The following is an 11923-nucleotide window of genomic DNA, read 5'->3' on the forward strand; positions in this document are numbered from 1 at the left end:
ATGCTTCTGGTCAGGTGTCGGAAGAGACGCCGCTGCTTTCTTTTCCGATCTGAGCTTCCGATTTCTTCTGATGCATCACATCTATGGAGTTTCTGCTGATCCAGGGACGATGACGAGACGCTGACGAAGATGAAGACGGAGAGAGAGAGCGCTTTCCTTTTTTTAGAATTTTAGGAGAAAGCAAAGAAGGGGCGGTACGGTGTGCGCGCTGCGTCCACCATTTCGGAGAGAGCGCCCTTTCTCTTCTCTCTTTCCTCTTATTGATCGTACTGCCCTGCCATGCCCTCTCCGCCCAAGGAAGAAATAAAAAAAGGAAATTTTGGAGGAATGCTTACGAAAAAAACTAATATTATCTTGTAATTTAAACAAAATATTGGATTATAAGTTTGAATACATGAACACTATGTGAGAAACCAAAAGATATAATGGAATCGAACATCCTGGCGAACACTTTGACCATAGTTTGCTTCGCCTCTCGTGATTGATCAGAGTCGTTCATACTCCCTCAAAGAACTCCCTTTGTACCCAATCCAGAAGGAAATGGTATCTACAAATTAATGTCCTGTTGTGTTACGACAAGTAATGGACGGCTCTATGCGAGACATTTTTACAAGTATCACCAATGATTTATTGTCTCCCACTCTGTTTTGTTTGAATAGCTTGGAGAATCCAACTCCTTCTGAATCAGATGCATTAACACAAGCATCAACTATTTTAAAAACGCACAGTACAATGGTACTTGAGGTGTCATCGTGAATGGAACAACAATCTCTAACTCACTGGATCCACGTACACACCTACTATAAGAACAGTGCCCGAGAAAAAGGCCTTATTGCATTGCGTCAACCTTTTCTTCTGAAGAGGAGAGCTAGTGAAAGGAGAAAACCATATTAATATGACTCGATGCAGATATCTGATGGCAAATTCAGGAGAAGAATGACCGGGTCTTGTTGCGTTCCAGCCGAGCCTCCCTCTGAGAAAACACACACAGATAAGTGAAAAGAGAGACAAGGGAAAGGAGTTCATATGTCTACATGAATGATGGAACGGGTATTCAGATGAAATCCAAGAACACCTCCTTCTTCTTGCATTCCTTATAAACATCAAAATGCTCCTGGCATTTGCTCTTGTCTGATCCAGATTCCTCAAGACCTGAGAGTTCGATCAAGATATCAGTCAAACTAGCGAAAACAAAGCGGATCGTCCGTGCTGCAAACACATCAAAACTGGTGATATGTGGGAAAGGCACGACATCATATGAAAGCAATCAAGGAGCCGATGAAAATTCACGCAATCAGAACACGAATTAGAGAACCTCCGACAAGAATCTGCAGTACTGTTGCATGATTGTGAAATCATAGACAAATAGAAGGGTTTCCATTGGAAATCAACGCTCGTATTCGAAAGCTAGTTTCTTGAGCAATTCGGCAGAGCAACAGAAAGGGTAGCAATCGTTCTAGGAAACATAGCATCAGGAATTTAAAAAAAAAAAACATAGCATCAGGGACACCGGCATATCTATCATCTCGACGATTCTAGCCATCAGACAACAGCAGAATTAAGATACCGCCTGATTGTCCGAGAAATTACGAAAACAGAATCTGACATTTGAGAGAAGCAGTGTACTGAGGATAACATGGAGAATCGGATATCCGAGCTGCGCTTGGGTACGCCTGCGTCGACATCGTCGTTTCTCTTCTCCTCTTCTCGATGGCTAGCCTATAATTGGACCACGGAGGTGTTTCGTTTCTTTTTTTTTTTCTGCCTTTAAACCCTTCATCCACAATGGGCCTTTAAACCCAAACAGCTAAAGCCCGTCACATATATTCCCTAATTTTTTAGACGTTTCTTTCTTCCGTCCCCCGCGGATTCCTTTTTTAAAATTTTATATATTTTATTTTCAATTTGGTTTCGCTCAATTTTCATGAATAAAATACATAAAATTTTTAGATCTGGATAATTTGATTTGAAAATTATAAACAGTTTGGTTTGATTGTGTTTTATATATTTCTAGTTCTGAATGGTACACATGACTGTTAATTCTGAAACTTTGGAATATTTATCTTTCTTGTTTATAGTAAAATCTAAGGGCATGAGTAAATATTAGTTGTTTGTTCTATATAGAGTAACAAAACTTGCAAATATATATAGATATTGGACATAGAGGGGGATTTGTTGTACCCTTGAAATCCAATTAAAAGCTGTAGATTCTGTTTGGCTTTATTTCCTTATAAATATGGAGCATATCTCTAAACCCTAAATTAGAAAACACGTAAAGATTCTATATCGGCATAAATTGAAGACCACTCATATTTGATGCAGACGGGGGTAAATGCAATGTATATACGAAAAGGGTAGATAAAGAGACGTGAAAGGATTACATACAGGTGTAGGAGATATATAAGAAAGAGGGGGAGGAAGAATTAAGGGCAACAGCAATGGCATTCTCCCACAGCAAAGTAGGCGTGGCCGTATCAGTCCTCATAACCGGTGTAATATACATCCTATGCTTCTGGTCAGGTGATCCTCTCATCTCTTCTCTCCAACACAGTTCTCCCCCAGCGGTTATTGATGAGTTGGAGGCGGTGCTGGAGAGCGCGGGTTCGGGGAACAACAAGACAGTCGTGATAACGATGGTCAACAAGGCCTATGTGGAGAAGAGCGGCGCATCGACCTCAACGGTGCTCGATCTGTTCCTTGAGAGCCTCTGGGAGGGAGAAGGGACGAGACACCTCCTCGACCATCTGCTGCTGGTGGCCGTTGATCAGACGGCCTACGATCGCTGCAGGTTCCTCAGGCTCCATTGCTACAGGCTCGAGTTGACGGATCAGCAGCAGCCTCTTGATTTCTCCGGAGAGAAGGTTTACATGTCCCCCGATTTCATTCAGATGATGTGGAGACGGACTCTCTTCCTCCTTCAAGTCCTCCGCCACCGTTACAGCTTCATTTTCACGGTGAATCCATTTTCTTCAATTAGGATACATTTCAATTCCATTTTATTAGGGTTTCAAAATTCATTACTTGGGAGGAGAGAACACGTGGATGGATATATATTTACAGCGGTTCTGATTTCCTCAAGGGGTTATAGGCTCTTCGCCCTTGAGTTGCTTGCACGACACACTACACTGGCATTGGCGTTCGACCAACGAGATTAGTCAAGGGACCTTTTTTCATAGGCTTTAGGGTTTTGTAATATGTGGATCAATACCCAAGTGAGTTGAGTTGCCTGGCATGGAGATGCAAGTCAGCGCATTTTGGAGATGCTTTGAGTGCTACTAGGACGATATTGACTTTTTTTTCCCTGGTGTTTGTTTAGCAAAGTGTACCCATCATCCATCCATTGTTTTTCGGAATTGCCAACACTACGCAGTGCACGGACACACTGTGCAAAATTTAACCAAAAAAAAAACTTGTCCTCACTTTGTCCTTTGGTATGATATGATTTGGTAGGACACGGACGTGATGTGGCTGCGGAACCCCTTCTCGCGGCTAAACAAGAACGAGAGCGTGGATCTCCAGATAAGCAGGGACAGCCCAAATGATCACTTCATCAACACCGGCTTCTACCACATAAGATCAAACGAGAAGACCATCTCCCTCTTCGAGAAATGGTACAGCATGAAGGACAACTCCACCGGAATGAAGGAACAAGATGTCCTAAAAAGTCTCCTCGACTCGGGCTTCTTCGACACCATTGGCCTCACCGTCAACTTCCTAGAAACCGTGCAGTTCAGTGGGTTCTGTAATGACAGCCCCGATTTTGGGGCGGTCACCACCGTCCACGCCAACTGCTGCCGTCACATCCCCGCCAAGATTGCTGACCTCACCGCAGTTCTCAATGACTGGAAACGCTATAAAGTTGCTGTTGGTAAACGCCGCAGCGGTCACAAGGTCAAACGGTTGAAATTCCGGTGGACTCCCCATGACAATTGCTGGGGGTCATGGAATGACACGCACTATAAACCTCGACAGTGACTAGTCTGTGTCTTAAAATGTTAAATGCCCAGCGGCACAATTTCTGCATATTAGAGATAGCCGTCTCCATTATATTCTCAGTTATGTACATCAGGCAAATGAGTATTGAAACTAGTTTGTTCTCTCCACTGCATCAGCAGGGAAGATACAGCGTTCTACATCTCTTCTGATTCCTTATAAGTGGCTGCTCAAGCCTTCATGCATCAAGAGTACACCAAGAGTTCCATGAGAATATCCATTCAAAACATAAATAGAAATATTAACACAGGTAGTGTGTCACAGTTGTGATCCTTAAGTATGGTCTCAATTTCCACTTCCCTTGCAACCTCCTGACTATATATCTCAGTTTTTCACAGTTCTTCATGGCTGATTATCATTGATAGATTCCCCAAGAACCTTGGGTAGTTAATATTCAAAACCCCTTTGCCTATAATATTCAGACAAGTAATCACAAACTATCTTGTAACTCATTTAGAAGCTCATTATCCCTGTCACTCTGATTTCCATTGTTCTCTTCATTCCCTGTTGTTTCGCCTCCGTCCATGATTGGTCCTTTTACTATATCATCCACAGCTGATAAACCGATAAGAGCCTCATAAGATTTCTCCTGAAGATGCCCAGATTCCCTCAGCAACTGCACAATGGCATCTTTACTAGGAAAATCAGATTCTTCTTCACAAAGCTCGAAGAAGCTAGACAATGTCAACGCCTTTGGCCTCCAATTATTTGATCCTTCAGCCACAAAAGCTTCTTTCAGACAAGTCAAAGCCTCAGAAATCCTCCTTTTTCTGATATGCCCTTCAGCGAGAATCTCCCACGAACTTGGACTCGGTTTTCCTCCCATTTCAATCATGTGGTCGAGAAAGCCCTCAGCTTTACTTAGCTGGTCATTCTTTACATATGCACTCATGAGAAGATTTGCAATCCTGGGGTCGTAAGATGACTTGACCGGAAGCCATTCCTCATATACTCTCTCAGCTCCTTCAATATCTCCGATTCGAACCAAAGACGAGATCAAGGCATGGTAGCCCAAGTTGGGAATACTGGGGAAAACAGATTTGTAAACATTCCACACCCGGTACACTTCTTTCTTGTTACCAGTGCTTCCATACAGACTCAAGAGGTAATGGTATGGTATTCGATCCCGACCTGTAATCCTTGCTTCAACCTTCCTCAATGCATCTTCAGCTTTCTCTGTTTCGCCCATCTTAATATACATGGTGGCCATGGTGCTGAACGTGGTCCAGTTAGGATTGATGGCTACATCCGACTTCATCTGCTGGTAGACTTGTTCCATTTTCTCAATGGATCCTTGGGATCCACAGGAGGAGAGCCAGATGTTATAGGAGTATATGTCGAGGCGTATGCCTTTATCCTTCATTTCTGAGACCATGGCATCAACTTTATCATACTCCCTGAGGTTCATGTAGAGAGTCATCATGACATTGAAGGGAAGGGGGTGCATGGCATAGCCTTTCTCGCGCATTTGTCCGATCAAGGCTTCGGCTTTCTCTCTGGACTTAGCCCTGACGTAAGCGTTGAGCAGAGCACCATAAACCCTCCTGTCCTTAAAATTGTCAGGCAGACGGAGGAAGACGTCTTCAGCGGATGAAATGCCACGCACTTTGCCAATGAGGTCGAGCTGAATCGCGGCATCGCTGGCAGACAATCGGAATCTTTCGCCTCGGTTGCTCATCCAGTCATACACCTGACGAGAAGACGGTATAGCAGTAGAGATGAGCATACAAAAAAGGAATAATATTAAGTCACAGAGAGAGGGATAATGGACCTGAAGAGCAAGGAAGTGACGCTTGTACTTGCGAAGCTCCTTAACGACGCGACAGAGCTCCCACTTGGTGAGCTTGCGACCGCGTTTTTCCCAGAGATCCAAAACGGAGGCGGCGCCAAGGTCAGGATTCTGGAGGGAGAGATTCTTGTAGAGAGCGTTCCATTGGATGATGGGTCGTCGCTCGTAGTCCACCGTGCCGTAACCATACACCTCACCAGATCCGACGACTCCTGGTTTCGGTCTCCTCCGTCTCCAGAGAAGAGCGACGGAGAATGGAGCTGATGAGGGCGAAGGGAGCGGGTAGGAGACGGAGGGTGCCGGTGACAGATTCCAATGAGGCTGAAGGTGAAGCATCATCGCTCTCTGTCTCTGTTTCGCGACGATTGCTGCGGATAAGTTTCGACCGAAATGGTGACTGAAAGAAACATATAAGAAATTAAAGGTAGATAGGGACAAAACGGTAAATATGTATAATCACCCAAAGGAGGGAGGGTTCCAACCTGCACATCATCTTTAGAAATTGTAATCCAATTCGATCTCAGTAACATAAGCATTTATTTTATTTGAAATGAAAAAAAAAAAAGAATCCATTTTGCAATTTAGGTCTGTATGAAACAAAACAAATGGAAAGACCCACTCAAGTCAAACTCGTGAAACAACTAGATGACTGTTAACATCCCGACCACTCCTTTGGCATCGTGTTCTTCATCTTCCTCTTCTCATGGACGTAGACTTTAACTTCCTTTTCCTGCAATCAACGACATTTCAAGGCTCTTACACCATCCCTCCCCAAGTTGTATACATCTTCTCATCATCTCCATTTCCCTCACATAGCCCCCAAGGAGAATCAAGTGCCGTATCTTATTCTTGATTGAAACTAGCTCCAAGCACCAACTATTTATCATACATTTGGTTCAATTTGTTCTAAGACTTACATGACTCATTCCATACCAAGGTCTTAGTCCCACTCCCTCGCATTTCAACCATACGATCTTATTTTTCTCAACACTCTAAGGCCAATCACGTTTGTTACGAAGCCAATCCTTTACAGTTAACGAAATCAAATTGTGTGCACGTACCAATACAATCGGAGGGAAACCGTGCTGGAGACGGAGTCTAGAGAAGCCCGCCTCAGAAAACAAGCATTTGTATCCATCCACAAAGGCATGCTCACTGATCAAAGAAATACCACATATTTTCAGAGTATTGGGTAGACAGCTTCAAGGTAATCCTTGAGTATTTTCTGGGAGCGTAGTGCTATCACAGAATGTATCAACAAAAAGAAAAAAGAAATAAGACATGATGATAGAAAGCTCACTTAACAAGATAGGTGAAATTTCGTTTGTGCAACTCTTCCAACGGTATCCCTTCTTCTTTCGAGTATCTGCATCCCAAATGGACATTTTGTATCAGACTCGTATTAAAGTTAAAATAACTCTTCATCTAGAACTTTACAAGCCCTTGGAGAATCAAGAGACTTTCTCAGTTAGTCTCTCTATTATTCCCCAAAACAGAAGCAATACAGGAAAAGCAAACAGAAGCCTGAAATCTCATGTAGATGTGTGCCCTAACCAGTTCCAGTAGCACAGCTGGAAACACGATTTTTTATGCACCTCGGAATTTCTTTAGTTTAACAGATGTAATATAGAACATGAATGATGGATTGGTAATGTACATAGACAAATCGAGCTTACCTCCACGGAAAAGCATATTCACAAAAACGAGATATCCCATTCATAGCAGCAAAAGTGTCTATGTGAACCCAGCACTGTGCCTCTGCACTGTTACCAGAATGGCCTGAGGAATATGTGTGAAAATTTGGTTAAAGGTAGAGCACAAGAAAGACAAGGAAGTATGCTAGAAAGGCATGTGAGAGGTTGTACTGAAATAACTACGAAACATCAAAAAGAAAAAGTAACCAACACAGAACAATGGCAAGTAGATATCATTTTGCTGGGTATCTCAGCAAGTATAACAATCAGCTTTTTTATGGGAAAAGTGACGCACTCGTATGATGCAAACGCTCCAGAGCATAACCACTAGGATAGTTGTTGTAAGATGCCATGAATGTCGTGATTGTGCACCCTGCACTATAGGAATCAAGGTAAATGAACTTAAATCCTGTTTCCCTTTCAGCACAGAGAAACGAGTAGTAGTCCTATCCATAGCCGATGTACATTGACAGAATGGAGGCCTTTTCCCTCAGTGTCAAAGGATTATCATTATTATTTGGCAAATTGGTTAAATTTTCTTACCTGAGTATGAATAATCCTAGCATAACTATGTTCATCAGCCTCCAAAGAGTTTTCTTTCTGTTATTGTAGCTGTGCAAATAAATCAACTCATATCAAGAGTCTGGGTTAGGAGAAATTCCTCAGCAAGAGTAGTTAAAAGGAAATAAAAAAAATTATGTCAAGCGAGCTCTAGCAACGTCTCTTGGTGCAAAAAGAGAGAGAGCCAGAACAGCTACTGAGCAAAAGAAAAAACTCAAAAGCTAAGAAACAACAGATAGAATGAAATCTTACATTCTACTGGCAGCAACTGCAGCACACAAGTTAAACATTGGCACTGAACTAATAATAAAGCGGAGTTCCTGCATAAATCCAGCGTTATAGGTGCATTTGTCTTAGAACACAATGAATACTATCCCATACCAGCCGAGGTAATGATTATATCTAGAAACCTTGTGTGGAAGTTTAGAGTAGAGTACAACAAAGGATAGAAGAGGAAGAAAAACAAATGCAACCCTCCTGTCAAGTAAGGTACCAAGCTGCATAATACCAGAACAAAGTCAATAAGAAAACTTTAAAATACGTGTAAAATTCTGAGCACAGTGAAGGATAAGATAAGATGCATCATTTTAGGGGGTCTCAGTACTTGCCATTGCAAGAGGATAAGCCACAAGTAAAGATCGGGGGAGTGCTGAAGTGAAGTACCAATGTATGGGACTTGTCTACTCCATAACATACGTCTCAAGGAACAACACAGAATTCAGAACAAATGCAATCAACCAAATGCAAGTGCAACAGCTTTACTGGAAAAGTGATATCTGGTTACTAACAATTTACTCCAGCACAAGGAAATTTTGAATTTAATATCGTAATCAAGAACAGATGACAATCATGCGTGCCAGGAATCAATCAAATGCAAGGAAATGTGATAAGTGTCCCACATCGGAAAAAGAGAGGGATTTGGGGCCAATATATAAGGAACGGTCAAACCTCCACTCTTAAGCTAGCTTTTGTGGTGGATAAGGTTTAGGTTTGACCCTTCCTTATACATTGGCCCCAGATCCCTCTCTTTTTCCGATGCGGGACACTTATCAAAATGTCAGACGGTTGTATATTATGTGTGTAAGAGAGAAACAGATAGAACTTAAGTTTACAGGATACACCCCATTCAGAACTTCGGTTCAAAATAGAGTTGAACCAGAAAACTTCAAATTCTGGCCACACAAACCTCCTCCACATTATAGAGTCAACAAAAATGGTAAGACCTGCAGTGCAGAAGATTTGATAACCACGACCTGACTCAGGAACTAGTGCCAGAGGAAAATAAATCAGTCAATGACATACCGACCTGTGGACAACACAGCGGCTCCAACACAGCACTTAAATGCCTTGCAGAATGGGATTGATCTGGTCTGTTATTGATGAACATGAAGTATCCACATCAGGTGGAAACAACAAAGCGAATTTCATATTATCAACATATGAAAGTTTAGAAAACATCAGCAAGCATAAACAACTCACCAGTAAAAACTCAAGACCAATAGGCCCAAGTAGTAACAATATATCGCATCTGAAGATTAAGGTGGCCACAATCTGATCATCAGATACAAGAAAGTTCAGCAAATCCATAGTTCTGACTACAATGATTCAAGTGCAAGTAACACCCACACCTGTTAGTTATTATCTCAACTTTACTAACACGTACCAGGAAGCTCAAAGTCGAACAGAAGTTTCGCCTCAACCAATTCCCATAAGCCAAATTAACTACACAAACCAGATTGCACAAGTTAGTGGTGAAGGCAACAATCTGCTAAATAAAAGAAACATGCCATGGACTTGGCCATTAGATCATCTGAAGGCCATAATAAGAAAAGTTAAATTATCTAGTCATTACCTAATCCCAAAGCTAGGATGTTAGGTAGAGGGCGGGTGCAGTAGAACAGCAAATGAAACTGGAGGGCAGTGAGAAGTACAAAGAAAGCTTCCACTTGATGCCCAAACACTTTTCTTATCTGTCGAATAAGCAAGTTTCATTCAGTCTTTTTAAAATAACACAGCTATCAAGATGCAGAGGAGATCCCCCAACTTCAATCACAATTTGAGGGACTCTCTCAAGAATCACACAAAATGGTAGCAAAGCCACAAACGCTGGAAACAGATTTCGAGTCAACAAACTTCATACCTGAAATCGGAAGAACCTTAGAGTGGACAATATGACGCAACCCAGCACCAAACGTACTATAGATCAATGAAGATAACATGACTTGAGATATTTCTGTCCATCTTTTGTAATTCAACAAAAACACAGTTCCAGCTATCTCCGAAAGGAAAATCAGTATCATAGCAAAAACAAAAACACAAGAGGTACCTGCAACAAGACCGTAAATCTTAGGAAAGCCAAGCAAGTTGATAATTGGCACGACTGGTGATGCGAGAATGGAAACTAGGAAGGCTCCTGCACAAACAAATCCGAGATTAAACGAAAAAAGCAAGAAGATCAACAGTAAAAATAATAAGCTGTGTTGAACGCACTTGCTGCAGCTTACCAATAAAGGTTCGAGGAACGACACCGGGAAACTCCAAGTGATCATACTGATAGGAAAAGACAGGAATCCAAGTAAAATGCAGTTCATACTTTAAATGGGTTGAAATTGCTAATGCCATAAGCTTCGAAAGAAAGGAAAAACACTTACGGAATTTAGATGATGCCGGTAATAAAGAATGTCGTGCATAGACTGGGCACGTAGAGTTTCAAGCCCGGAAACGGCGTACCCAATCAACAAAAAGGACAAGAGGAGAAGTTGGAAGAACAATGTGTTATATATATATATATATATATATATATATATATAGAGAGAGAGAGAGAGAGAGGGAGAGAGAGAACCTGCACATTGAAGCTTTCTTCGACCTTAGTATACGGTGCCATGAACACATAAAATGCAGCTATAGATCCCAGAATCAGATCATATCCTGCTATCCGCCCAGCAAAGAGTAAATTTGAAATTTCCCTCTACAAACAGATCCCTTAACCCGGAGACAAATCCTGATGAAAGTACAATTACCATAGGATTGAAGAAACTTGGACGAAATCGAACCCATCGGCATCGGCATGTTCTGCGACTGTCGAGGATGGAACAAGCCGAAGCACGCAGGCAAAGCAGTCAGCACAGAAAGACTACTAACGGGCTAGAGCAATTGGAATATGGGCCGAAATATTGGGCCTTGAACTGACCGGAACTGTTCGGGATGCTCCATGTTCTATTCAAATAACGAAAATGGGGGAGAGATGGCTGCGGGAGAAGAAACGGACATTTTACTCAAATGAGTATTTAGTTCGCACGAATTTCGCTGGTACTCCATCGAAAAAAACAAAAAAAAAAAAATTTCTAACTTTTACACCATTTTTCGGTTAAAAAGTCCAAAATATTTTTTTTTTTCATTTTTTTGTAACCTTCTTATTACGACTCATATATAACTAATATACAACTAAAATAAAAAGTAGTTATGATCGTATGGTGGTGAAAGTACCAAGAAAAACGTAGTTTTTTTAAAAATTTGACAGATGAATTTTTTGCCATATTTTTTAGAATCAATTGTAACTGTATTTAGAATTAATTATGAAGTCGCAATAACAATAACAAAGTTGTTTTCGAACGAACAAATACCGTTATTCATTAAGGATAATTTAGTCTTTTTAAAAAAAAAATTAATAGGTTATGTTTTTGGTAGTGTAACTTTCTGCATGAGATACTATGTTGGGCACCAGGGGAAAATTCGGACACGAATTCCTGGCGTTCGAATTCTGGCGCGACGATAACCTCCGTTACGCTAAGAACTCCAACTACAAGAACGACACCATGATCCGAAAGGAGGTATTTCTTTCCCCTGTTGTTCTCAAGGAGTGCAAGCGCATCGCTTATCTTCCGAG

The 11923-nt window shown here is 41.6% G+C and overlaps 5 protein-coding genes across 8 annotated transcripts in view; 2 read left to right on the forward strand and 3 right to left on the reverse strand.

Moving 5' to 3' along the window:
- Positions 1 to 674: 674 nt before the first annotated feature.
- LOC104814059 (cytochrome c oxidase-assembly factor COX23, mitochondrial) lies at positions 675 to 1747 on the reverse strand. Its single transcript, XM_010541904.1, has 3 exons — positions 1607 to 1747; positions 1076 to 1152; positions 675 to 973 (listed from the first exon to the last, which is right to left on the reverse strand). Exons 1-3 carry the CDS (start codon positions 1683 to 1685, stop codon positions 926 to 928), a joined length of 204 nt encoding a protein of 67 aa, XP_010540206.1. The 5' UTR covers positions 1686 to 1747; the 3' UTR covers positions 675 to 925.
- Positions 1748 to 2376: 629 nt separating this feature from the next.
- On the forward strand, positions 2377 to 4023 carry LOC104814060 (uncharacterized protein At1g28695-like). Its single transcript, XM_010541905.2, has 2 exons — positions 2377 to 2954; positions 3451 to 4023. Exons 1-2 carry the CDS (start codon positions 2439 to 2441, stop codon positions 3973 to 3975), a joined length of 1041 nt encoding a protein of 346 aa, XP_010540207.1. The 5' UTR covers positions 2377 to 2438; the 3' UTR covers positions 3976 to 4023.
- Positions 4024 to 4196: 173 nt separating this feature from the next.
- On the reverse strand, positions 4197 to 6491 carry LOC104814062 (pentatricopeptide repeat-containing protein At1g02150). 2 transcript variants are annotated; one of them, XM_010541909.1, is made up of 3 exons: positions 6265 to 6353; positions 5765 to 6179; positions 4197 to 5683 (listed from the first exon to the last, which is right to left on the reverse strand). In XM_010541909.1, the coding sequence occupies exons 1-3, from the start codon at positions 6273 to 6275 to the stop codon at positions 4424 to 4426; spliced, it is 1686 nt and encodes a 561-aa protein (XP_010540211.1). In that variant the 5' UTR covers positions 6276 to 6353; the 3' UTR covers positions 4197 to 4423. The 2 variants fall into 2 exon arrangements, with proteins under 2 accessions (XP_010540211.1, XP_019058125.1); XM_019202580.1 differs by lacking the exon at positions 6265 to 6353 and adding an exon at positions 6402 to 6491 and having other exon boundaries at positions 4250 to 5683.
- On the reverse strand, positions 6087 to 11162 carry LOC104814061 (dol-P-Man:Man(7)GlcNAc(2)-PP-Dol alpha-1,6-mannosyltransferase). 3 transcript variants are annotated; one of them, XM_019202581.1, is made up of 21 exons: positions 11058 to 11131; positions 10880 to 10968; positions 10689 to 10730; positions 10542 to 10587; positions 10364 to 10450; positions 10178 to 10233; positions 9890 to 10007; positions 9701 to 9759; positions 9517 to 9588; positions 9344 to 9407; positions 9157 to 9260; positions 8646 to 8717; positions 8448 to 8534; positions 8290 to 8357; positions 8020 to 8088; positions 7772 to 7854; positions 7459 to 7561; positions 7083 to 7148; positions 6844 to 6937; positions 6402 to 6512; positions 6087 to 6179 (listed from the first exon to the last, which is right to left on the reverse strand). In XM_019202581.1, exons 1-20 carry the CDS (start codon positions 11104 to 11106, stop codon positions 6435 to 6437), a joined length of 1506 nt encoding a protein of 501 aa, XP_019058126.1. In that variant the 5' UTR covers positions 11107 to 11131; the 3' UTR covers positions 6087 to 6179; positions 6402 to 6434. The 3 variants fall into 3 exon arrangements, with proteins under 3 accessions (XP_019058126.1, XP_010540210.1, XP_010540209.1); XM_010541908.1 differs by lacking the exon at positions 6087 to 6179 and having other exon boundaries at positions 6303 to 6512; positions 10880 to 10965; positions 11058 to 11162; XM_010541907.1 differs by lacking the exon at positions 6087 to 6179 and having other exon boundaries at positions 6303 to 6512.
- A 108-nt stretch (positions 11163 to 11270) lies between these two features.
- The window catches only part of LOC104814107 (protein mago nashi homolog), a 3158-nt gene continuing 2505 nt past the window's right edge, over positions 11271 to 11923 (forward strand). The window contains 3 exon segments of the mRNA XM_010541985.2: positions 11271 to 11346; positions 11709 to 11758; positions 11760 to 11909. Coding sequence (XP_010540287.1) covers positions 11271 to 11346; positions 11709 to 11758; positions 11760 to 11909 — 276 coding nt within the window.

This window comes from Tarenaya hassleriana, unplaced genomic scaffold (assembly GCF_000463585.1).
Source record: "Tarenaya hassleriana unplaced genomic scaffold, ASM46358v1 Cleome202, whole genome shotgun sequence".
Taxonomy (NCBI): domain Eukaryota; kingdom Viridiplantae; phylum Streptophyta; class Magnoliopsida; order Brassicales; family Cleomaceae; genus Tarenaya; species Tarenaya hassleriana.

Coding starts and splice junctions, on each gene's coding strand:
- LOC104814062 (XM_010541909.1), bottom strand. Junction 5,684..5,764: donor GTCACTTCCTTGCTCTTCAG/GTCCATTATCCC, acceptor TCTTCTCGTCAG/GTGTATGACTGGATGAGCAA.
- LOC104814060 (XM_010541905.2), top strand. CDS start 2,439: ATGGCATTCTCCCACAGCAAAGTAGGCGTGGCCGTATCAGTCCTCATA. Junction 2,955..3,450: donor GTTACAGCTTCATTTTCACG/GTGAATCCATTT, acceptor ATGATTTGGTAG/GACACGGACGTGATGTGGCT.
- LOC104814059 (XM_010541904.1), bottom strand. CDS start 1,685: ATGTCGACGCAGGCGTACCCAAGCGCAGCTCGGATATCCGATTCTCCA. Junction 1,153..1,606: donor GTACACTGCTTCTCTCAAAT/GTCAGATTCTGT, acceptor TCGAACTCTCAG/GTCTTGAGGAATCTGGATCA. Junction 974..1,075: donor AGGAATGCAAGAAGAAGGAG/GTGTTCTTGGAT, acceptor GTGTTTTCTCAG/AGGGAGGCTCGGCTGGAACG.
- LOC104814061 (XM_019202581.1), bottom strand. CDS start 11,106: ATGCCGATGCCGATGGGTTCGATTTCGTCCAAGTTTCTTCAATCCTAT. Junction 9,589..9,700: donor GTTCGACTTTGAGCTTCCTG/GTACGTGTTAGT, acceptor TCTGATGATCAG/ATTGTGGCCACCTTAATCTT. Junction 9,408..9,516: donor TTGGTCTTGAGTTTTTACTG/GTGAGTTGTTTA, acceptor CATCAATAACAG/ACCAGATCAATCCCATTCTG.